General features: G+C 38.7%; 1 protein-coding gene across 5 annotated transcripts in view; it reads left to right on the forward strand.

Moving 5' to 3' along the window:
• The first annotated feature begins 3227 nt into the window (after nt 1-3227).
• Nucleotides 3228-25470, forward strand: part of CCDC30 (coiled-coil domain containing 30) — a 208167-nt gene continuing 185924 nt past the window's right edge. For all 5 annotated transcript variants that reach the window (XM_053576325.1, XM_053576320.1, XM_053576321.1 and 2 more), the window contains exons 1-3: nt 3228-7768; nt 9807-9927; nt 13812-14005. In XM_053576325.1, the coding sequence (XP_053432300.1) occupies nt 7751-7768; nt 9807-9927; nt 13812-14005 (333 nt within the window). In that variant the 5' untranslated portion in view covers nt 3228-7750. The remainder of the gene's footprint in view (nt 7769-9806; nt 9928-13811; nt 14006-25470) is intronic.

Here is a 25470-nt window from a genome sequence, read left to right on the forward strand (position 1 = left end):
TTTTTTTTTTTTTTTTTTGGAAATTTACCAAGACAGGAGTAGGAGAGAAGGTTATCTCCCTGAAGATAGACTGTAGAAAGGTGAGTTTCCTACTACATTTTCTTTTTGCTTATTTTTCTAGATTCACTCCACATTTGACTAACAATTTATCTTTCACATATTTTAGGACTGCTGTTCAGGTAAACTTAACACAGCCTTCCAGCTGGGACCGGGCAGGGGACATTTGGTGACCTCTGTCCTGAGGAAGGCTTTATAGTGTGGTAGAAAGTATGGGATTTAGAATCAGGTTAGCACCTATTAGCTTTATACTTTAGGTATGTGATTTAATCTCAGTTTCCTCATCTGTAAAACTAGGGATAATAACTCTGCAAATTAATGCAATTCATTGTGAGGATTAAATAAAACAGCAAACATAAACATCAGTCTGGTTGCTGGCTTGTAATTCGTACTCAGTAGATGTTTACAATTGTTTTTCTTTTTTTTTCTTTTTTTTTTTTTTATTGTTGGGGATTCATTGAAGGTACAATAAGCCAGGTTACACTGATTGCAATTGTTAGGTAAAGTCCCTCTTGCAATCATGTCTTGCCCCCATAAAGTGTGACACACACCAAGGCCCCACCCCTCTCCCTCTGTCCCTCTACAATTGTTTTTCTTACTTAGCAAGGCAGTGTTCTGCCAGTTGCCCTGCTTGATCTTAGAATCTTTGAGAAACTTTAAAAGCTCCTCTAACTGTCTTGAGTTTGGGGTTGGGTGTGCATTGTAAGTATTGCAAAAAATTTAAAATTCAATTCATGTAGTTCATGGAATGTGTCTGATATAGAAGTACAGTAAATTTTATTTGAGAACTTCCAAGATACACTAAAATACATCATTAAATCAGAAAGTATAATCTTGAGCAGAGGAAAATAACTGCAAAAGTCCCTTTGAACAAAGATTTTAAATGAACTTCAGGTGTAGTTTGCAAAACCTCAAAAGCAACAGGCCCTGTCATCACTGGCTGCAGTATTGAAGGTACAGGAAGTAAAAGATTGATTTTCTTCTTACATTCCATAGCTTCATATGGGTGATGACTATCAATATCAGTACAAAGATAATGTACCATGGTGCTAAGTGGGGTCAAAACTAGATGTGACCTTAATGTTTGTTTTTACCACAATTATTACTTCCCTTAGGAACCATCTCATAGTCTTTTTTTGTAAGGCTTAAAAGCAACAACCATTACATTACATGGGATTATTTAAAATGTTTTCCACTTCAGTTTAACTTATATTTCCAGCACTTAAGAGTACTCACACAAGTAAAATTGCAGGAGTTTTTGTGTGTGTTCCCAGCAAATGGAAGTGTGTAAAGAGAGAAAGAAAAGGAACATGAGTCCAGAATAAGAAGAAGCCTGATCTAGGTCAGAGGACCAAGGGATGTTTCTGTGAGGAGGCAATGCTTGAATTGATAGATGCGGACTAAGTGGGCTGCATGTGGTGGTGGAGGACATTATCAGAGAATAAAACACCTGCAAGTGGTCTGATACTGGGAGTGGAGTTGTGGGAGTAGCTCTTCTAGAAGGTGAAGGGTAAGATCCATCTAGAATAAAAGTATCCTCTTGGGGAACTAGATCAAGAAATGTTAAATAGTGTTTGGGCCAAAGTGGGGCTACCCAAATATGAGTAAAATCGAGTTTTGATAACTAACTAGAATCTTGCAATAAGAGCATGTAAAAAGGCGATAAAAATTGAGCCTAGTTAAACTTCGTGTTATTTAGACAAAAATTTTTTTAGGTAGGGTCTTGCTCTGTCTCATAGGCTGGAGTGCAGTGACATTATCATAGCTTACTGTAACCTCGAACTTCTGGATGCAAGTGATCCTCCTGCCTCCTCCTGAGTAGCTAAGGAATGTGCCACTATACCCAGCTAATTATTACTATTTGTTTATAGAGACAGGGCTTACACTATGTTGCCTAGTCTCAAACTCTTGGCCTCAACAGATCCCTTATGCTTTGGCCTTTCAAGTGCTGGATTATAGGCAGGAGGCACCTTACCCAGCCTAGAAATTTTTACTCTGCGTTACATACATAAGTGATAGTGCATCATCTAAACCGAATTTTCAGTGCTTAGACTTATAAAGAGCTTCAGCTTTAAGGATAATTCTAGCCAAACCAGGTTTCTTCATTTTTACAATAAGCAGGATCTAAAAGTGCTATGTGATTTAACTTAGGTGCTCTCCATGGTTAGTGACCGATGAAAGCCTAAAATTCAAAACTCCTGATCTAGCATCCCCGCACCTTTAAGAATGAAGTAACTTATGAAAAACAAACAAACGAACAAAAAAAGTAAGTTTAGTGGGACAGAGCTCTAAACAAGGCCCGGCAGGAAGCACTTTGACAAAATGTACTCTTTTAAATTACAAACGCTAGCTTTAACGTTACCATGGTTATCGCCATCTCCAAAGCCAATGGAATGAGCCGTAAGATCGATGCAGCGGGAACAACTCCGCCCCATGATCCAAAGGCCAATGGTGTGAGTCGTAACAATGGTCTCCACAGGAAGAGCCATCCCTGGAACCAATGGCATGCGTCGTATCTATGGTTCCCGCCGGAACGACGCCGCTGAGACTGGGCAGCTAGCGCGGTTGCTATGACACCCGAGTTTTGGTAGGCACCTGTCGTTCGTAGCGCCGCGGCTAGGAGCTGAGCGACCCTTGGACTCTCGCTGCACCCTCCAAAAGATTTCCAGCCTGGTCCCTAAGGTTCGCTTCAGCCCCAGGAGGAAAGCACCTATTCACCTCTCTTTTCTGCGTTCTCTTTCCTGTTTCTTCCGCCTCTCTCCACAGTTACGTCCTGAAACTACAAGAGAGTCCTTCTGGGCCTCTCTAGTCCGGGACTGGAGTGATTCTGCCTGAAGGATTCGCCCGTTTTCCCCAGACCCAGCTGCCACAGACCGTTAGCTGCTGCTCTTATTTAGAGTGGTCTTGGAACAGCCTCGGTGAGTTAGGTAGGCGTTCCTTTTCTAACTTAACAGCTGAGGAGACGCACCCCTGGACGCACCCCTTCGGCTGCACCCGAAGGTCCAGGACGCTGCAAAGCCTCCGGAGGCCCAGCTTTCTCCTATTTGTGGGCCGGTTAACAAAGAACTGCCGTTTTCTGCTTTTTTTAAACCGACGTTCATCATGCAGAACCTTGAATTCCGATGAAGTTTTGGAAGTCTTCTGTTTACTCAGCATCAGAGGTCAAGTCAGTTACCTTCTGCCTTTCAAGCTACGACCTCATCACTTTTCTCGTCACTCTGAGCACCTGTTTGTTTCAAAGCCATTTTCACCCTTCACTGTCTGTGGTGCATGTTATTGAATATCCATTCATCTCCACCACTTCTGTTATCTATAGACCACCTCTTGCTGCTTTCCTGCTGCAATGTTTTGTGTAGCTAAGTATTTTGCATTCTCCAGCCCTACAGTCATTGGGAAAATGTTCTCTGTTTCTCTGCACTGTGGCAAGCCTTCTGTCTTAGGTAAACTAGAGACTAGAATGGAGATGTGCATATTGGTAACTATAAACATTAAATTACTGCAAGCCTAGAGTGTCTTGAAAATAGAAGAGAAAAATTCCAGTTTGGGACCCATTTCAGGGTTATATAATGAAAGAAGGTTGTTCCTTAAGTGAACACTATGTTGGGCATAATTTTTAGTGATGTGTTTCTACATGTGAAAAGGCCATTCAAAATAATCGTATAAAAGAGAATTTCAACTTGAAGCCTATATGAACCCAACACCTGGGCATATGATAGAATTTTCTCAAAAGGGGATGCTTGAAATAGTTCTTGTACTTTATTTTCATGTTAGTTTCTGAATCAGAAAACATTCTTTGCTATGTGAGTCAAGAAAACAAAAATCAGTGATTGAAAATAAATTACATTTAGTAAGGCACCAGGCATAATAGTCCTAAAAAAGACTGGAACAGAGGGCCTTAAATACAGAATAAGATTAATTTAGATCCAGTGAAATTTTATTTTAGCTTGGACAGTTTGATTTAATTTGTCTTAAAATATGTATTCCTTGTTGAGTCTTACTATTTCTTCTTCAGTATGCAAGTTTAATTGTAAACCTATTTTGAGGATACACAAATTGTACATTTTTTTTTTTTTACAAATTGTGCATTTTTAACAAGTATTTTTTTAGGGTATAATGATTTGGATATTTTTTTTTTTAGACCAATTTAAGCAGTTATTTGTGATGTCGCATGCTTAGAGCCAGGTCAAGTTTCCAAATACTAAGAAATTCAGCTTTTTCTTCTATTATAGGAAAAGATAAACAAGTTCTGCAGCTTTTTCACTTTTGTGCATTACCTATTAATCTATCAGTAATGGATTCTGTCAGATGTTGCTGAATAAATATCATTGTAGCAAGGTTAACAGAAAGTTATAAAAAACTATCCTCTCACATTAGCACAGTTCTAAGCTGGGGGGTGGTTTTGCCCCCTAAGAGACATTTACAATGTATTCAAACATTTTTGGTTGTCACAAATGGGGTTGTGCTACTGGCATCTAATTGGAAAAGGCCAGAGGTGCTTCTGTACATCCTACTATGCACAGAACATCCTTCACAACAAATATCCATCCCAACATGTCAATAGTGCCAAAGTTGAGAAACTTTCCTAACATGTCAACTGTTCATTTTTCTGTTTCGTGTCCTTGCTCATGTGTACATTTTTACATGGTTATAGTGTATGTTTTGTCTTCTTTTTCATTTAAGGAAAAAGTACATATCTCATTTTATTTTGGAATTGATACAGAAGAAATTATGTATTATATTTGAGATGTCTATAAATTTTAAATTATATTTGGATGGATAGAAGAGAGAAGGATCCAAAGTCACCTGACTAGATTATTTCAGTTTATCTTTTGTTTCTATTTCTTTTGTTCCCTAGTGTCACTTCAAGACCATGGGATCCAAAGCTCATCCTTGTCTCAGACCTAGGAGGTATGCTGTAGGATGAGGTGTAGTCCTGACCCCTATACTGTAGTTGGAGGAGGGCACCTGTTAGGATAAAAAAGAGGAGGTAGAAACGATCGCACCCATTCTCCTTGCCTTCTTCCTGTTTATAATTCTTTGTCTCTGTCTCAGTTTATTTTGCAGGCCTTACCACCTTATTCTTTATATCTAGAAGTTTTTGGAGGCCTAAATGTACCAGAACAGTGGTTTTCAACCTTCCTAATGCAGTGGCCCTTTAATACAGTTCCTGTGGGTTGCGACCCACAGGTTATTCAACCATCAGGTCTCACTGGAATAATGTTTGTTCCATTAGCTGGGCATGGTGGTACATGCCTGTAGTCCCAGCTACATAGAAGACTGAGACAGGAGAATCACTTGAGCCCAGCCTAGGAGTTTGAGGCTGCAGTAAGTTATGATAACATTTACTGCACTCTAACATGGGCAATAGGGTGAGAACTTTTCTCAAAAAAAAAAAAAAGTTCTGGGATGTCATTGCACCACAGGCAGAGGGCCCTGATTATCAAAAGTCATAGAAATATATACATGAGGGGTGGTGCCTGTGGCTCAGTGAGTAGGGTGCCGGCCCTATATGCTGAGGGTGGCGGGTTCAAACCCAGCCCCGGCCAAACTGCAACAACAAAAAAAAGAAATATATACATGAATAAGTAGCATAATGGAGATCAATAAATATACTGACACAAAGGGCTAATTAATGTCAAGGAGTAGCAAAAGAAAAGGCTAGAGAGACTGGCAGGAACCAGACTGTGAAGAATTTCTAGTGCCAAGCTGAGTTTAAACTCCTGAAAGCAATAAGAATATTAAGTAGCAAGTGATTTGTATTCAGGAGAATCAGTCTGGGAACTATGCTCAGCATGGATTGGGTGGGAGCCAGCCTGGCAGCAAGAACGTTAGTTAAGGATGCTAGTACACTAAACTGAGCAAATAGTGAAGAGAGCCTGAATAAAGCAGCAATTGTAGACATGGAGAGGATGAATTAGAAAATGATAAAAGAGGTACTACAAATTGGAAATGAAAAAGATGGGTCTAGGATGTCTCCCAGGTTTCTGGCTTGGGAAATTATATTGATGGTGATTTTTAACTGCATATAACAGGAGGAGAAAAAGACAAATGGATTGTTCAAGCAGAGTTCAGTAGAAAGTTGGACATGCATTGGTCTTAAATAGCAAGTTCATTTTATACTGCCCTCCTAGCCTACCTTCTCTGCTCCGGAACTAGGATGTCTCTAGCAATCTTTGCTTAAAGAGTAGGCTTCAGTGGCCATATTTGCAGCCCCACTTCCAAACCATTGCATGCATAACTGACTGAATGAGGAGTATGTAACTAACTTCAGGGGAGTACAACCTGTTGGGTAAGCAATAAGTAATTGTTTCTTTTGCAAAAATTTGAGTAAAGGATTTGAATGGCTGTTTTTGGCCTTTCTGATGAGCAAGGCAGAGAAAGTCCATCCCTGTAGGAAAGCAAGAGGAGAGGACTCACAGGGAGACTCAGAGACAAAAAGACCTCTTGGTTAGGGCACCAGCCACATACACTGAGGCTTGAGGGTTTGAACCCGGCCCAGGCCAGCTAAAACAACAATGATAACTGCAACAACAACAAAAAATGTAGTTGGGTGTTGTGGCAAATGCCTGTAGTCCCAGTAACTGGGAGGCTGAGGCAAAAGAATCGCTTGGGCCCAAGAATTTGAGGTTTCTGTGAGCTGTGACGCCACACCATTCTACCCAGGGTGACAGCTTGAGACTCTGTCTTAAAAAAAATAAAATAAAATAAAAAATAATAGTTGTATTTGATTGTAACAGCAAGTCCTATTCATAGTGGTTCTAGTAACATAGATACCACTTTATCAATCAGCAGATACAGAAAATTATCTTTCACATACTATTATAGTGCATGCTGGTATAATGCATGATTATTTGCAACCTAAAATATTAAATACAATATTGATGGCAGGCTTAGATCAAGAAGTTTTACTGTGCTTGATTGGGATGATGGGCACACTTGCCATTTTGACTGAAACCGTGCAAAAGCAATGTAAGTAACCAAAACATTTGTATTCCCATAATATTCTGAAATTAATTTAAAAAAACTTGCAATACAGATGAATGACTTAGAAGTATAAATTATAAGACATATTTTGTGAGTAAAATCATTCCTTGACAATTCAGAATTGGGGGCTTTCCAGCTTTCAGAGAAGTCCTTTTCTCTCTAAATTTTCAGTAAGGTGACAAAGGCTTAGGGTTTTATAAAACAAAAGATCCCTTTGGGAGATTTTTAGATTATTAAGTTGCAAACTTTAGAAAAGATAGTAAAGCCTATAGTTTTTTTTCAAACACTCTTATTATACAGAATTTTCATTAAATACGTCCTCATTTGTTACTTTAGGAAGATACTATACAGTTTTTGAAAGCTTTAAATAGCAGATATTGTCAGCTGTTTCATTTAAGTGATTACAACCAGATAACAGCATTTGATAGGAAAACTACAATATACTTTTGGAGAGTCTAACTCTCAACTTATACACAGATGTTTTGCCTCCTCAGTCATATGTATGTATGTGTACATGTGTACACATGTGCTTATCTCTTCTATCAAGGGAAAAGTTCAATGGGAAGACACATATCACCATCTTGAGAAGGAAGGAATCAATGCTGGCTACTACAGAAGAACAACTCTATTTGTCTGGTACTTACTCTAGCACGGTGAAGACAGACCAAGGACTGCGACCAGAAATGTAGAAGAGCTGACAAGGAAGCACATGGGAGAAACGAGAGAAGTAAGAGCTAATGACATCAAGTTCTAAAGATACCTGTCCTTTTGTTCATTGTCCTTCATTAAACTGACACATTAAAAACTAATATTTGAATATCATTGTTGTATAGTTTCCAAAGCCTCAAGTGTATTTTTTTTAAGTGGAACATGGCAACAGTCTGTGTTGGTTTCTAGTAGAGTATATGTACAGGATGTTGCCCAGAGATGACTAGTTGAACATTCAAACATGTCTGCTTAAAGTAACGTTCATTAGCTTGCTAAAGTCATCCTTGTCTCAGGAGCTGACCTTCCAAGATGACTCTTTTCTTTGAAGGCTTAGAAATATGACTGGCATGCTGTCAGTGGACCTGCTTCTCAAAGATGGGCTCGTGTTTACCAAACTCATAGAGATGTTTGTAGAAAAACCCACTTACTAATTGACAAAAAGAAATAAAATTGCTGGAGGAACCAGGCATATTTCTTACAGGGACATTACACGGAAGCCAAATTTTAATCAGATGGTTACTTGGTGAACAAATGATTCTAAATTTTTATAGCACTAAAATAGCTAGATTTCTATAACAAGGCTATAGATACCTACCGTCATTTCTGGACCTCTACATATCCTTAGCAACTAGAGCTCAGATTGGTAGATAGATAATGTCCTTTTTAAACTCTATTATCACTATTTTTGATGTTTCTTATACTGATCAACCTATTTTCTGGCATAGTATTTCTTTCAGGTTGCCTGGAAATCACTCTGCTGTGTTTCCACATCTTAGTTCATGAAAGTAACTTACAAATTTTTAAAGTTAGTTCTTAAAGGGCAATCCAATTTCCATTCTTAAAGAAAAACGCAGCTCCTTTAGAACAAAAGGCAGTCTAGCATAATAAAGGCAAATAGGGGTGAAAAAATTGCCTTTAACATTGTCTTTTTGTGTAATATCAAGCAAGTTACTATACTTTGAGCTCAAAATTCCTGTCTGTAAGATGGAGATGTTACTAGCATCTTCAAAGGCATCTGTGAGGTTTATATAAGTTAATGTGTATAAAACATTGCTCACAGGTCCTTGGCCCCTAGCAAGTATTCAACAAATTATAGCTGCTGTTATTAGAAACGGATGTTGTTCCTATCATTTTAAAGAGGAGGAAAATGAAGCTTACCAGGAAGTGGTAAAGTTGGACTGCAATTCCTGTGTTCCTTCTACTATACCATTGAGATTTTTGTGCATATTATGACTAGTTTCCCAACAATCTTCCAAACAATTCAGCAAAATACAGTTCAGTTATTTTGGTGGTTTACTTCCAAGCAATTTGGCATAGTAAGAGATCAGTCTCTGGTTTTGGTACACCTGAGTGTGACTTCTAGCTCTTTTCCTCATTTTTCCTATGATAAGGTAAGTCTCTTAGCCTCTCTAAGTCTGTTTCCTTACCTGTAAAGTGGAAGAATAATAGTCTCATGTGGTTGTGATAATAATTATTTGATGTCCTTAATATAGTGCCTGGAGCATATAGTTAGCTTTCTGTTATTAGCCACATAAAAATACCTTTTGTGAAGCTGTCATATTAACTACAAATTATTTTTAAAGAATACTCAACAATTTATTTTACTGTAATCTCCTACTAGTGTTTAAGACATCTTAATTGTCAATTTTAGCATGGCAGTATAAGCCTAATAATTGTGTAGATTTTTTTCTCTGTTCATAGGTATTATGACCATATTTCCTAAACCACAGATAGGGAGACTTGATTTGAAATATGGTATGTTTATAGAAAAAAAAATATTAGAGATTAGGACTGTCCAATCTCCATGTGGTTACGTGTCTTCATAAGCACAAATTTCATAATTGGAAACATGGTGAATGATAACATAAGACAGCTGGAAGAAAGTTTAGTGAGAGAGATCCATGCTTAAGGAAAGCTGTGTTTTCTGTTTATTTCTCAGAGTGTAGTTATAATAGAATGGTGATCTCTTAGAGGCTCTTTCATTTACTGGACTTTTAATATGGGTTAAAATATGAGCCATAGACTAAGAATAAGAAAATGTATTATTTTCTTTTTAGGTGGAAAATTATGCAAACCATGTCTGTAACTTAACAGAGGGAAGAGAAGCATATTCTCATGGTTATGAAGAGGAAAATGAACAGCTTAGACGTGAGTTTAAAGAACTCCAACTCAAACAGGGTAATTTGTGCTTTTGTGAAAATGTACATCCTAAAAATTAATATGTGACAATTATAGAAAATTTTGGAAATGTATAAAAGTAGAAGGGGAAAAACTACTATATATACTTTGACTTCTGCAGTTATAAGGGGTGCTCAACATGGCTTGTATTCATCTTTTGTTACCAGTATATACAGGGTGGCCATAAAGTTCGTGTGCAATTGTTTGTCTATTTTAAATTGCACACAAATTTTATGGCCACCCTGTATTGAGTATTACAATTTTAATACATTTTTCCCTTGATTAAAATGTATGTATATGTTTTTGGCACCCTCGTATATTCCACCCCAAGAAAATTACTTCTAGTGCGTTAGGTGTTATTTTCTGCCCCCTCATTTTTAAAGTATGTGTTCTGAAATAGTCTAAAATGCATGTGAGAGAGTGCTGAGTGGTTGTTTCTTTCAGTGCCTATTACAGCACATACCACACTGTATCATAATTATGTGTGTCATCTCCTGTGGAGCAGAGATCAGGTCATGATCATGTCTTAGTGGTTTCTCTGTCCCCTACAACACTTAACTTGTAAAGTACCCTAAGTAGGAGAGGCAAAACCTTCTTTTTTCTTTTTCGGGGGCTTTTTTCCTGCTGGATCTGAGAAGTAAATTGATGCGACATAGATTAACAGGTGAAAAGCATGCAGATTTATTTTAGAAGTTTTAAGTGGCACAGGAACCCTCATAAGGAAATGAAGACCCAAAGAAGTAGAGTCAATCACTCATATACTGAATTGGACAGAGAACAGTAAGTTGTGCAAACGCAACTAAACATATGGAGAGACTTAAACGATTAGAGTTATTTTTAACAAGGTCCGTATCAGTGTATAGAATTATCTTGCTCTCAACTTCCTGTTTTTGATGTCAAGAATATTGTTTTTCTTGTAACATAAGAAGGACACTTTCAACATGAGAATTTCATCTCCCACTTTTAAGGAATAGAAGGAAGGTCAGAATGATCTGGCACCTGCTGTTTTTCAAGTGTTTTTAACTTAAAATAGTCAATATGCTAGTCTGATATTTTTTTAATTCCCTCTGGCATATTAAGGAGTTAGAAGATATTTATAAAGTACTTCAAAGCTATGAGGGAAAATACAGATTTTACCCCTTTAGCATATTGTATCTTTGTTTAATTCCACAAATTAGATATCATTGTCATATAATTTACCATAATAATTATTACCATAATAATTTACCATACAATTATTATTTTTTTTACTCAGCATTTTTTCTTGCAACTCATATATTCCATTTGGGATCATTTTTCATTTAGAACTTCCTTTTACAAGGATATGTTGATGGAAAAGCTTTTTTCTTTATTTCAAGCCTCAGGCTTAGATAAAGTTGAGTTGATCAATCATATTGCATTCTTACTTTGTTTTTTCCTTTCTTACTTTCCACTGGATAGATTGAGTTTTCTTCTGGTGATTTCAAAGTTTGCCTTCTGTTTTTGTTCATCTGATGGTTGTATTTTAAGAGTTTTCTTTGGGCGGCGCCTGTGGCTCAGTTGGTAAGGCGCCGGCCCCATATACCGAGGGTGGCAGGTTCAAACCCGGCCCCGGCTGAACTGCAACCAAAAAATAGCCAGGCGTTGTGGCGGGCGCCTGTAGTCCCAGCTACTCGGGAGGCTGAGGCAAGAGAATCGCTTAAGCCCAGGAGTTGGAGGTTGCTGTGAGCTGTGTGAGGCCACGGCACTCTACCGAGGGCCATAAGGTGAGACTCTGTCTCTACAAAAAAAAAAAAAAAAAGTTTTCTTTGACTTCCTTCAGTATTTTCAGTTGTTCTAATTAAGTGGGTCGTCCCAAGTAAGAGGGTTGTCCCAAGGCTCTAACCTGCCCTACTGCAAGAAATTGAAGATATTGTATGTTTTGCTGCCAGCATGTGTTTTTACAAGAGAATTTAGCCCATGAAGGATTGCTAAATAAGGGAATGATATCATCATAATGTGGCAGTTTATGTACACTTTTTTCCAGCATATGAATGACTGGGACCACTAGCAAGCCTCAGAGTTAGTCCATGAATCTAATTCATCTCATGTTCTTCCTCTGGGCTCAGTTTGGCCACATGTTTTGCCTTGGACATGTTTATTGCACAGATATCCCCAATCTTTGTGCATTTTGTCTTTGTTTCCATAACTCTTCAGTCTCAACTCCTCTTTTTATTTTTTAATTTTTTTAATTTTTATTTGTTTGAGACAGAGCCTCAAGCTGTTACCCTAGGTAGAGTGCCATGGCATCACAGCTCACAGCAACCTCCATCCAACTCCTGGGCTCAAGCGATTCTCCAGCCTCCACCTCCCGAGTAGCTGGGACTACAGGCGACCGCCATAATGCCTGGCTAGTTTTTGGTTGCAGCCGTAATTGTTGTTTGGCAGGCCCAGGCTGGATTCGAACCCACCAGCTCAAGTGTATATGGCTGGCGCCTTAGCCACTTGAACCACAGGTGCTGAGTTGCAACTCCTCTTTTTAAAAAAGATAAAATCCTGTATTTACTTTGGCATTCCTTTGTTTTTTAGGAACTTGACATATCCTTTTAATGTACCAGTATAATTACTGAGATTGTCAATGTTTTTTTATAGCACTACTCCAGTTACACAATGGCAAAGGTTTCGAGTATTTTGTCCCAATATATTTTCTCAGGAATCCCTGTTATTTTCATTCAGCAATTTTATAAAATACATGTTTGGAGTTTTGTTTGTTTGTTTGTTTTTAGCACACATATCTATCACAGCAGAAATACTTGTATAATTAAAGGATATTTTGAAAGTAGAACAAATACAGTTTGATAATTCACTGAATGTTGGGTGGTAGAAAAGAAGAGGTCACTAGTAACCCAAAGCTTTTTGGCCTGAGCAGTTTGAATATAGTTTCTAACTGCTCAGATGGAAGAAATTGTAGGAGATCCAATTTGGAGGATACAGTGAAGGGTTTGCTTTTGGACATGAAAATTTTGAGATATATATTAGCCAAGTGGAAATGTTAAGTAGGCAATTGCATATATAACTGGAGTACAGTGCATGCTGGAGATAGAAATTTGGGAGTCATCAGCATATAGCTAAAACTTAAAGCCTTGGAATAATCCAGAGAATGAATATAGTTAGAAAAAAGAAGAGGTCCTCATGTATCATGGAATAGAGATAACAGTGGTTCCTACCTAATTGGGTTGTTGCAAGAATTAAGTGACATTGGTGCAGTGCCCATAGCACAGTGGTTATAGTGCCAGCCACATACACCGAGGCTGGCTGGTTCGAAGCCAGCCTGGGCCTGCTGAACAATAATGACAACTGCAACAAAAAACTAGCTGGGTGTTGTGGTGGGCCCCTGTAGCCCCAGCTACTAGGGAGGCTGAGACAAGAGAATCGCTTGAGCCCAGGAGTTTGAGGTTGCTGTGAGCTATAACGCCACAGCACTCTACCGAGGGTGACATAGTGAGACTCTGTCTCAAAAAAAAAAAAAAAAATTAAGTGACATAAATATACCTCAAATGCTTAGTACAAAACCTGTCACATAGTAAGTACACAATAAAACAACAACAATATAGGCATATGTGAAACTCAAATTTGAGTCCCTAATAAAATTTTCAAAAAAGGATGTCCTTACCCTTTGAAATAAAAATTTAAAGGTTGCACAACAGTGAGAATTTCTACTGCTTCTGAGAATCTTTCCTCACTATTATTTTGTTTTTGTTTCAAATACTCTGGAGAGATGATGATAAGTGTGGTAGTACACATACCAGTATAACTTATTTTTTAAGTAATTTTTTATCTAGTTAAGAACTTTAGTATCTTATAACAACAATTATGTGCCTGAATTTCTTTTTAACAGTTTTGTTTCTGTTATTTTTTCTTAACAGAAGCTCAAAGAAAGGAAGTTGAAGAAATGTTGTATCTAGAAGGCCTGTCCAAAATAGCTCTAAGCAGCCCCAATGAACAGATTGCATACTTACTGGTGGAGAGAAGTACACTCTTGAGGAAACTGGAACTTGTGGACTACAAGCCAGAATCACAAAGATGTATGAGCAGTAACATACAAAAAGAATTTTCCCAGGTATTTCAAAATTCACTAGATAATTGAATAAGAGGCAGGCCAGTTTTAAAGTGCATTCATTCATTTATTCATTTATTCATTGAAATATCAGGGAGCCAGTTTACTTGTGCTTGAGAATACATGCTTTGTATTTGTATGAACTTCCTCTGCCACTTGTTAACAGTAACTTAACTTTTGTGAGCCTTGATGTCCTCATCTGTAAAAACTGGGATCAATTCAGCTATTCTATAAGTGATCATGAAAATTAAATAACTTAAGGTATATAAAGATCTAGAATAGGTCTGCAGGATTCAACGTTCATTGACGGAGGGATGTGGAGGTGATGCGGGCCTGGGAGGCTTCCTTGCATCTGGGCACCGTGAGTCTGGGGAGATAGGACTCCAGGCATCTCTGGCTGGTGGGATCTGCCTATCATCACCCCTGTGAGGATACAGGGAGTCAGCGAGAGATTTCTGGACCCCAAGAGGAGGACTAAAACAGTGGAAAAACGGCAAGTGGTAGCGTGTGTTCAATCCGTCTAAACCTGCCCGCAACTGTAAGTTCAGTAGCAGCGAGACTGCAAACCAGAAAGGCCTTACCTGTGAACTGTTTTGGTGTCTTTGGACTTGGCACTCAGCTGAACTGCCTCGGGGAGAGCCTGAGCGGGAGTGCGGAGAACTTTGGCCGTTGTCTAGGGCCCCAGTCTGAGCCGCTGAGCCAGACGGAGCTAATAGTGTTTGGCTGTGGGTCACAGGATCTGTGAGCGATTGTGAGCGATCTGCCCCGGCAAGCTCCGCCCTCAGGGTTGCAGAGCTAGAATCCGGTGGGAGCTGGTAACCCAGCGACCAAGTAGCCTAAGGGTGGGGTCTGAGCCGCCTTGCAGCCCTAACCCTCAGGGGCAGAGTGAGACTGGTTTTGGCACACTGGGTAAGTGGATAGCCACTTCAGCTGTGATTCCAGCAACAAGCACTTTCCTGGGAAAGCTTCTTCTCAGCAAGTTTACAAGTTCAAAGTGCCTTTTAAGTGGGCTGAAGAGAGATTTAGGGTGTCTACCTGCTGTGGTTTGAGAAATCAGCAGCCTCCAGTCATATCAGAACTGTGATTAACATCTCATACCCCAGAAGACCACGTGTTGCCCAGACACTATTCAATAACATATACATATTGCTTTGGTTTTGGTTGTGGTTTTTTTTTTTTTTTTTTTGGTTTGGTTGGTTTTTTTTGTTTATTTTGATGTTGTTGATGTTGTTTTGTTTTTTAAGTTCAACCTTTTACATACAGATCCTTTTTCTTTCTGAATTTTTCTAGTTTAATTATAATTTCCCATTGCTGCCTATTTCAATAACTAGAACTTCATTTTTGCTAGTGTTTCTACCACTATTATTTGGTTTTTCACCCAATTTTATCCCGTAAAGTTTTCTGTTTGCTTGTTTTGGTTTGATTTGTAGCATTTTTGTCTTTCCTCTCTACTTGGTGGAGATGGAGTACTGTGTCTGATCAGGTTAGCAAAGAGCTGCTGACCTCAAGGGAACCACCCAACTGGGTACCCCCAGAAGGTGGGTTTTTTTTTAAGGTTGTGTCAAAGTACCCTACTGTACACCTATATTGCTCTGTCTCCCTATTTCTGTGCCTCTCTTCTTTTTGTCAATATTCCCTTTACCCACCCCCTCTCCTTCCTCTATTTTTCTTTTTTTTTTTTCTTATCGCTTGGTCCTCCTTTTTTTCATCCCTTTTTTGCTCTTCAACCTTTTCACCCTTCTGGTCCTATAACCCTTAGTCCACAGGGAAGAGAACTTAAAGAGCAAGAGGAAGTGAAAGGAAAATTAGGGCAAGGAAACAGATAAAAGAAATCACTCATGAGGAAGAATCAGCAGAAAACTCCAGGCAACATGAAGAACCAGTCCAGAACAACCCCGCCAAGGGACCATGAGGTAGCTACTGCAGATGATTCGACCTATAAAGAAATGTTAGGCATGACAGAAAGGGAATTTAGAATACACATGTTGAAAACAATGAAAGAAATGATGGAAACAATGAAGGAAACTGCTAATAAAGTGGAAAATAACCAAAAGGAAATCCAAAAACAGAATCAAATAAGAGATGAACGATATGAAGAATATAAAAAGGATATAGCAGAGCTGAAGGAACTGAAACAGTCAATTAGGGAACTTAAAGATGCAATGGAAAGTATCAGCAACAGGTTAGACCATGCAGAAGAAAGAATTTCCGAGGTAGAAGACAAAGTTCTTGAGATAACTCAGATAGTAAACGAGACAGAAAAAAAGAGAGAGAAAGCAGAACGTTCACTGTCAGAATTATGGGACTTTATGAAGCGTTCCAACATACGAGTTATAGGAATTCCAGAAGGGGAAGAAGAATGCCCCAGAGGAATGGAAGCCATACTAGAGAATATTATAAAAGAAAATTTCCCAAATATCACCAAAGATTCTGACACACTGCTTTCAGAGGGCTATCGGACCCCAGGTCGCCTCAACTCTAACCGAGCTTCTCCAAGACACATTGTGATGAACCTGTCCAAAGTCAAGACCAAAGAAAAGATTCTGCAAGCTGCCAGGAGTAAGCGCCAGTTGACCTACAGGGGCAAGTCCATCAGAGTGACCGCAGACTTCTCTAATGAAACTTTCCAAGCAAGAAGACAATGGTCATCTACCTTTAATCTACTAAACAGAACAATTTCCAGCCCAGAATTCTGTACCCTGCTAAGCTAAGCTTAAAAATTGACGGAGAAATCAAATCATTTATGGATATACAAACATTGAGGAAATTCACCACAACAAGACCAGCTCTACAGGAAATACTTGAACCTGTTCTGCACACTGACCACCACAATGGATCAGCAGCAAAGTAAGAACTCAGAAATCAAAGGACAGAACCTAACCTCCACACCGATGCGAAAGATAAAACTAAGCAATGGACTCTCACAAAATAAGATGAATAGAATACTACCACACTTATCAATTATCTCAATAAATGTTAATGGCTTGAATTCCCCACTGAAGAGACATAGATTGGCTGACTGGATTAAAAAACACAAGCCATCCATTTGCTGTCTGCAAGAAACACACCTGGCTGCAAAAGACAAATTAAAGCTCCGAGTCAAGGGTTGGAAGACAATTTTTCAGGCAAATGGAATTCAGAAGAAAAGAGGAGTTGCCATCTTATTTTCAGATACATGTGGATTTAAAGCAACTAAAATCAAGAAAGACAAAGATGGTCACTTTATATTAGTCAAGGGAAAAATACAACAAGAAGACATTTCAATTCTAAATATTTATGCACCCAATTTAAATGCTCCCAGATTCTTGAAACAGACCTTACTCAGTCTGAGCAATAAGATATCTGATAATACCATAATCACAGGGGACTTTAACACTCCTCTTACAGAGCTGGACAGATCCTCTAAACAGAAATTAGACAAAGATATAAGAGATTTAAATGAGACCCTAGAACAACTGTGCTTTTAGACGCATATAGAACACTCCACCCCAAAGGTACAGAATATATGTTCTTCTCATCACCCCATGGAACATTCTCCAAAATTGATCATATCCTGGGACACAAAACAAATATCAACAGAATCAAAAGAATTGAAATTTTACCTTGTATCTTCTCAGACCATAAGGCACTAAAGGTGGAACTCAACTCTAACAAAAATGCTCGACCCCACCCAAAGGCATGGAAATTAAACAATCTTCTGTTGAATAACAGATGGGTGCAGGAAGAAATAAAACAGGAAATCATTAACTTCCTTGAGCATAACAAAAATGAAGACACAAGCTACCAAAACCTGTGGGATACTGCAAAAGCAGTTTTGAGAGGAAAATTCATCGCTTTAGATGCCTACATTTGAAAAACAGAACGAGAGCGCATCGACAATCTCACAAGAGATGTTATGGAATTGGAAAAAGAAGAACAATCTAAGCCTAAACTCAGTAGAAGAAAAGAAATCTCCAAAATCAAATCAGAGATCAATGAAATTGAAAACAAAAGAATCATTCAGAAAATTAATGAAACAAGGAGTTGGTTTTTTGAAAAAATAAATAAAATAGATAAACCATTGGCCAGACTAATGAGGAATAGAAAAGTAAAATCTCTAGTAATGTCAATCAGAAATGATAAAGGGGAAATAACAACTGATCCCACAGAGATACAAGAGATCATCCCTGAATACTACCAGAAACTCTATGCCCAGAAATTTAACAATGTGAAGGAAATGGATCAATATTTGGAATCACACCCTCTCCCTAGACTCAGCCAGGAAGAAATAGAGCTCCTGAACAGACCAATTTCAAGCACTGAGATCAAAGAAACAATAAAATATCTTCCAACCAAAAAATGCCCTGGTCAGATGGCTTCACTCCAGAATTCTATCAAACCTTCAAGGAAGAGCTTATTCCTGTACTGCAGAAATTATTCCAAAAAATTGAGGAAGAAGGAATCTTCCCCAACACATTCTATGAAGCAAACATCAACCTGATACCAAAACCAGGAAAAGACCCAAACTAAAAGGAGAATTTCAGACCAATCTCACTCATGAACATAGACGCAAAAATTCTCAACAAAATCCTAGCCAATAGATTACAGCTTATCATCAAAAAAGTCATTCATCATGATCAAGTAGACTTCATCCCAGGGATGCAAGGCTGGTTTAACATACGCAAGTTAAATGTAAACATAAATGTTATCCACCATATTAACAGAGGCAAAAATAAAGATCATATGATCCTCTCAATAGATGCAGAAAAAGCATTTGATAAAATCCAGCATCCTTTTCTAATTAGAACACGGAAGAGTATAGGCATAGGTGGCACATTTCTAAAACTGATTGAAGCTATCTATGACAAACCCACAGCCAATATTTTATTGAATGGAGTAAAACTGAAAGCTTTTCCTCTTAGAACTGGAACCAGACAAGGTTGTCCTCTGTCACCTTTACTATTCAACATAGTGCTGGAAGTTCTAGCCAATACAATTAGGCAAGACAAGGAAATAAAGGGAATCCAAATGGGAGCAGAGGAGGTCAAACTCTCCCTCTTTGCTGACGACATGATCTTATACTTAGAGAACCCCAAAGACTCAACCACAAGACTCCTAGAAGTCATCAAAAAATACAGTAATGTTTCAGGATATAAAATCAATGTCCACAAGTCAGTAGCCTTTGTGTACACCAATAACAGTCAAGATGAGAATCTAATTAAGGACACAACTCCCTTCACCATAGTTTCAAAGAAAATGAAATACCTAGGAATGGGGGGGCGCCTGTTGCTCAAGGAGTAGGGCGCCGGTCCCATATGCTGGAGGTGGCGGGTTCAAACCCAGCCCCGGCCAAAAAAAGGAAAAAGAAATACCTAGGAATATACCTGACGAAGGAGGTGAAGGACCTCTATAAAGAAAAGTATGAAATCCTCAGAAAGGAAATAGCAGAGGATATTAACAAATGGAAGAACATACCATGCTCATGGACGGGAAGAATCAACATTGTTAAAATGTCTATACTTCCCAAAGCAATCTACCTATTCAGTGCCATTCCTATCAAAATACCAACATTGTACTTTCAAGATTTGGAAAAAATGATTCTGCGTTTTGTATTGAACCAGAAAAAAACCCGTATAGCTAAGGCAGTTCTTAGTAATAAAAATAAAGCTGGGGGCATCAGCATACCAGATTTTAGTCTGTACTACAAAGCTGTAGTGGTCAAGACAGCATGGTACTGGCACAAAAACAGAGACATAGACACTTGGAATCGAATTGAAATCCAAGAAATGAAACTAACATCTTACAACCACCTAATCTTCGATAAACCAAACAAGAACATACCTTGGGGAAAGATTCCCTATTCAATAAATGGTGTTGGGAGAACTGGATGTCTACATGTAAAAGACTGAAACTGGACCCACACCTTTTCCCACTCACAAAAATTGATTCAAGATGGATAAAGGATTTAAATTTAAGGTATGAAACAATACAAATCCTCAAAGAAAGCATAGGAAAAACACTGGAAGATATTGGCCTGGGGAAAGACTTCATGAGACTGCCATGGCAATTACAACAACAACAGAAATAAACAAATGGGATTTCATTAAACTGAAAAGCTTCTGTACAGCTAAGGAGACAATAACCAAAGCAAAGAGACAACCTACACAATGGGAAAGGATATTTGCATATTTTCAATCAGACAAAAGCTTGATAACTAGGATCTATGGAGAACTCAATCCACATGAAAAAGCCAACAATCCCATATATCAGTGGGCAAGAGACATGAATAGAACTTTCTCTAAAGATGGCAGACGAATGGCTAACAAACACATGAAAAAATGTTCATCATCTCTATATATTAGAGAAATGCAAATCAAAACAACCCTGAGATATCATCTAACCCCAATGAGAATGGCCCACCTCACAAAATCTCAAAACTGCAGATGCTGGCGTGGATGTGGAGAGAAGGGAACACTTTTACACTGCTGGTGGGACTGCAAACTAGTACAACCTTTCTGGAAGGAAGTATGGAGAATCCTTAAAGCACTCAAGCTAGACCTCCCATTCTATCCTGCAATCCCATTACTGGGCATCTACCCAGAAGGAAGAAAATCCTTTTATCATAAGGACACTTGTACTAGACTGTTTATTGCAGCTCAATTTACAATCGCCAAAGTGTGGAAACAGCCTAAATGCCCACCAACCCAGGAATGGATTAACAAGCTGTGGTATATGTATACCATGGAATACTATTCGGTCATTGAAAAAAATGGAGACTTTACATCCTTTGTATTAACCTGGATGGAAGTGGAAGACATTATTCTTAGTAAAGCATTACAAGAATGGAGAAGCATGAATCCTATGTACTCAATTTTGATATGAGGACAATTAATGACAAGGTTATGGGGGGGAAAGCAGAAAGAGAGATGGAGGGAGGGGTGTGGGGCCTTCGTGTGTGTCACACTTTATGGGGGCAAGACATGATTGCAAGAGGGACTTTACCTAATAATTGCAAGCAGTGTAACCTGGCTTATTGTACCCTCAATGTATCCCCAACAATAAAAAAAAAAAACTTCTCCCATTCTGAAAAAAAAATAAAAAAAATAAAGCTCTAGAATAGTACCTTACACCTACTAATTAGCATTATTGTTATTATTTCTTGAAAACTTGAAGTATGCCAGTCTTTGTGATAGTAGATGTAGAAACTAGTCAAATTCAACCTGATGTGGACTTGCAAGGAACTTACAAACTAATGGAGGCAAGAGGTAAGCCAGTGGTTGTACATCAGTGTGGATAGTCTCATGTTAAAGGAAAGTACAGGCAATGAGGAAAACTCAGGGGGGAGGGTTGAGTCAGACAGGATGGGCAGGGTGACCAAAGGCTTCCCAGAGGAGGTGATGTTAAGCAGTGTTTTGAAAGTTGAATATATGTTAGCTAGATGAAGGAACTGGGAAAGGAAATCCTAGAAGAGGGCACAGAATGGATGCGAACATGCTGGTTCATGTGAGTGAATGAATGCTGAGGAATGTGGCTGGAGATATTTTCAGGAACCACATCAAGCCAAGGCTCACATTCTAAGCTAAAAAAAAAACTTTGGATACAGCACTTGGACCGTGCTAGTTGTTCCTGGACCATAATAGAGGCATAAACATATTTTTGAATGTACAAATGATTGACTTTGTTATAGAAGGTATAAAGAATCACTAAATAATTTTAAGAGGAGAGTTAATGTAATCTGATTTATGTTTTAGAAAAATCACTCTACCCAGATTTGATTATTACATTGTATGCCTGTATCAAAATATCACATGTACCATATAAATAAAACTATAATATTGTGTACCCATAATAATTAAAAATAAATAAAAGTAAAAAGGGAAAAGAAATCACTCTAGCAACAGTGGAGGGATGGTTGCTATAGGGGCCAGTTTAGAAGTGGACACTGTAGGGGAACTTTTACAGCAATTAATCAAAGAATGAGAACCAAAAACAAGACCCAAAGTGTAAATGGAGAAGAGAAGATCAACTGAGGAGCTATTCATGAGATCAAATCTATAAAACAAATCGGAGGGCAGTACCTGTGGCTCAAGGAATAGGGCACTGGCCCCATATACTGGAGGTGGAGGGTTCAAACCAAAAACTGTAACAAAAAAAAAAAAAAAAAGAAAGAAAGTATACTGCTGACATTAAGATAGATCTATAGATCAGTGGACCACAATACAGTCCAGAAACAGGCCCACAGATATACCATCAACTAATTTTCAACAAAGGTTAAAGCTTTATTCAATGGGAAAATGATAACCTTTTCAACAAATGATGCTAGAACAAATGGAGAGACATATATGCCCCTCGGACCCCAAAACCATTAATGAGGTTCTTTTCCCCATTGGCAATGAGTGCCCTACCTAAATACTACGAGATAGCCAAATACATATCAGCTGACCCTGGACAGAGATAAGATTCATAGCAGTTTATTAGTAACATATACTCAATGGTCCAGGGGAAGAAGATACCACATGCCATGCAGGGCCACAAGGTCTTATTCTTAGGAATAGAGTAAACTCACAGAGGCTATGGGAGGCAGGCTTTGTAGTAACAAGAGGGTGAGGTGCCTCTTGATTCCCCTGGGAGGATGTATAGTAATTTATGTGTCTGAAATTAACGTGAGGATTGGATGGAGTACAATTGCTCTGGCTAACATGAGAACAAGCTAGGTGGGGAAACTTTCCCTCTGGGTGGGGGCATGTCTGGTGAGAGCTGAGGAACTCACTGTTAAGCCTTTGGAGCTTTGTGAGATTCAAAGATGTCAAGGCAGCACATGGAATTTTCGGCCTTACAGTACACATAACTCCCACCATATACAAAAATTAGCTCAAAATGGTTCTTATGTCTTAAGAGATAAAACTTATGGAACAAAACAATCTTAGTGCCATTGGGTTGGATAATTTTGTGAAAAACACATTTTATAAAAGAAAAATTAATTTGACTTACTAAAAATTCAGAATGTTTGCTCTTCAAAAGACACTGTAACAAAAATGAAAAGCAATCTACAGGTTAAGAGACAATATTTTTATAAATCTGACAAAAGCTTTGTATCTAAAAACGTAAATAGGCTCGGCGCCCATAGCTCAGTAGTTAGGGTGCCAGCCAAATACACTGCAGCTGTGGCTTTGAACCTGGCCTGGGCCTGCTAAACAACAATGACAACTACAACCAAAAAACAGCCGGGGGTTGTGGTGGGTGCCTGTAGTCCCAGCTATTTGGGAGGCTGAGGCAAGAGAATCACTTAAAGCCCAAGAGTTTGAGGTTGCTGTGAGCTGTGATGCCACAGCATTCTACTGAGGGCAATGTAGTGAAACTCTGTCTCAAAACATAAAATAAAATAAAGGTTTAAAAAATCGTAAATAAATAAATGAATAAAAATTAAATGTAAATAAGTTACAACTCAGTGATAATAAAACATGCAATCCAATTGAAAAATGGGCAAAAGATTTAAATAGAGACTTCACCAGAAAAGAAACATGGATGGCAAATAAATACATAAAAAGATGCTAATTTCATTTGTCTTTTAGGAAACACAAATTAAAAACTACAATGAGGTACCACTATATATGTGCTAGAATGGCTAAACTTAAAAAGACTAAGTATGTAAACTGTTTATGAGAATGTGAAGCAACTAGAATTCTCATATCCTATTTGTGGGATACAACTACTTTGTTGTGCTTTTTTAAAATTATGAGTACATAATAATTGTATGTATCTATAGGGTACATGTGATATTTTGATACAGGCACACAATGTGGATTAAATCAAATCAGGGCAATTAGGGTATCCTTCACCTCAGGTATCTATCATTTCTTTGTGTTAGAAACATTTCCGGGCGGCGCCTATGGCTCAGTCGGTAAGGCGCCGGCCCCATATACCGAGGGTGGTGGGTTCAAACCCGGCCCCGGCCAAACTGCAACCAAAAAATAGCCGGGCGTTGTGGCGGGTGCCTGTAGTCCCAGCTACTCGGGAGGCTGAGGCAAGAGAATCGCCTTAAGCTCAGGAGTTGGAGGTTGCTGTGAGCTGTGTGAGGCCATGGCACTCTACCGAGGGCCGTAAAGTGAGACTCTGTCTCTACAAAGAAAAAAAAAAAAAGAAACATTCCTATTTCACTTTTTTAGTTATTTTAAAGTGTACCCTAACTGACTGTATTTTTGAACCCATAAATCATCCCTACTTTATTTTCCACTCCCTACTACCCTTCCCAGCCTCTGCTAACTATCCTTCTATACTCCATCTCCATGAGATCAATTTTTAAAAATATTTAGTGCCAACACATGAATGAGAACAGAAGAGATTTGTCTTTTTGTACTTGGCCTATTTCACTTAACGTAACGTTCTCAGGTTCCATCCATGTTGTTGCAAGTGGGAAGATTTCATTCTTTTTGTGGCTATATAATATTCCATTGTGTGTAGGTACCACACTTTTTTCATCCATTTACCTGTTGATGAACACTTAGATCAGGCATCCTCAAACTGCGGCCCGCAGTCACATGAAGCGGTGTGAATTGTATTTGTTCCTGTTTTATTTTTTACTTCAAAATAAGATATGTGCAGTGTGCATAGGAATTTGTTCATAGTTTTTTTTTGTTTTTTTTTTTGCAGTTTTTGGCCGGGGCTGGGTTTGAACCCACCACCTCTGGCATATGGGGCTGGCGCCCTACCCCTTTGAGCCACAGGTGCTGCCCAACCGTCTGAGGGACAGTGAATTGGCCCCCTGTTTAAAAAGTTTGAGGACGCCTGACTTAGATTGATTCCAAATCTTGTGAATAGTGCTGCAGAAAACATGGGTGTGCAGATATCTTTTTTTTTTTTTTTTTTTTTGCAGTTTTTGGCCAGGGCTGGGTTTGAACCCGCCACCTCCGGCATATGGGGCCGGCACCCTACCCCTTTGAGCCACAGGCACTGCCCCAGATATCTTTTTAATATACTTATTTCCCTCCTTTGGAAAGGAGCTAATTTTTACTGAGTGTATCTAAATGTAAACAATCAATATATGTTTTAATTTTTAAAAAATCACCTTGAGGCTGAGGTGGGTGGATTGCTTGAGCTCACAAGTTCAAGACCAGCCTGAACAAAAGCAAGACCCCATCTCTTATCTGTGGGAGTAAATAAGCAAGAGTGAGACCTCGTCTCTAAAATAGAAAAACTGAGGCAAGAGGATCGCTTGAGCCCAAGAGTTGGGGGTTGCTATGAGCGATAACACCACAGCACTCTACCCAGGGCAACAGCTTGAGACTCTGTCTCAAAAAAAAAAAAGAGAAATTATTTCAGATACAGGATTCCCACCACCAATAGCAGTTAATGAAGTTTACAAGCCAGTAGTTACTAGTTCTCATTAAGAATTAACATTCAGAATTAATGTTGCCGTGGCTCACGCGCGTAATCCTAGCACTCTGGGAGGCCAATGCGGATACATTGCCTGAGATCACAGGTTCAAGACT

The sequence above is a fragment of the Nycticebus coucang genome, chromosome 22 (assembly GCF_027406575.1).
Source record: "Nycticebus coucang isolate mNycCou1 chromosome 22, mNycCou1.pri, whole genome shotgun sequence".
NCBI classification, from domain to species: Eukaryota; Metazoa; Chordata; class Mammalia; order Primates; family Lorisidae; genus Nycticebus; species Nycticebus coucang.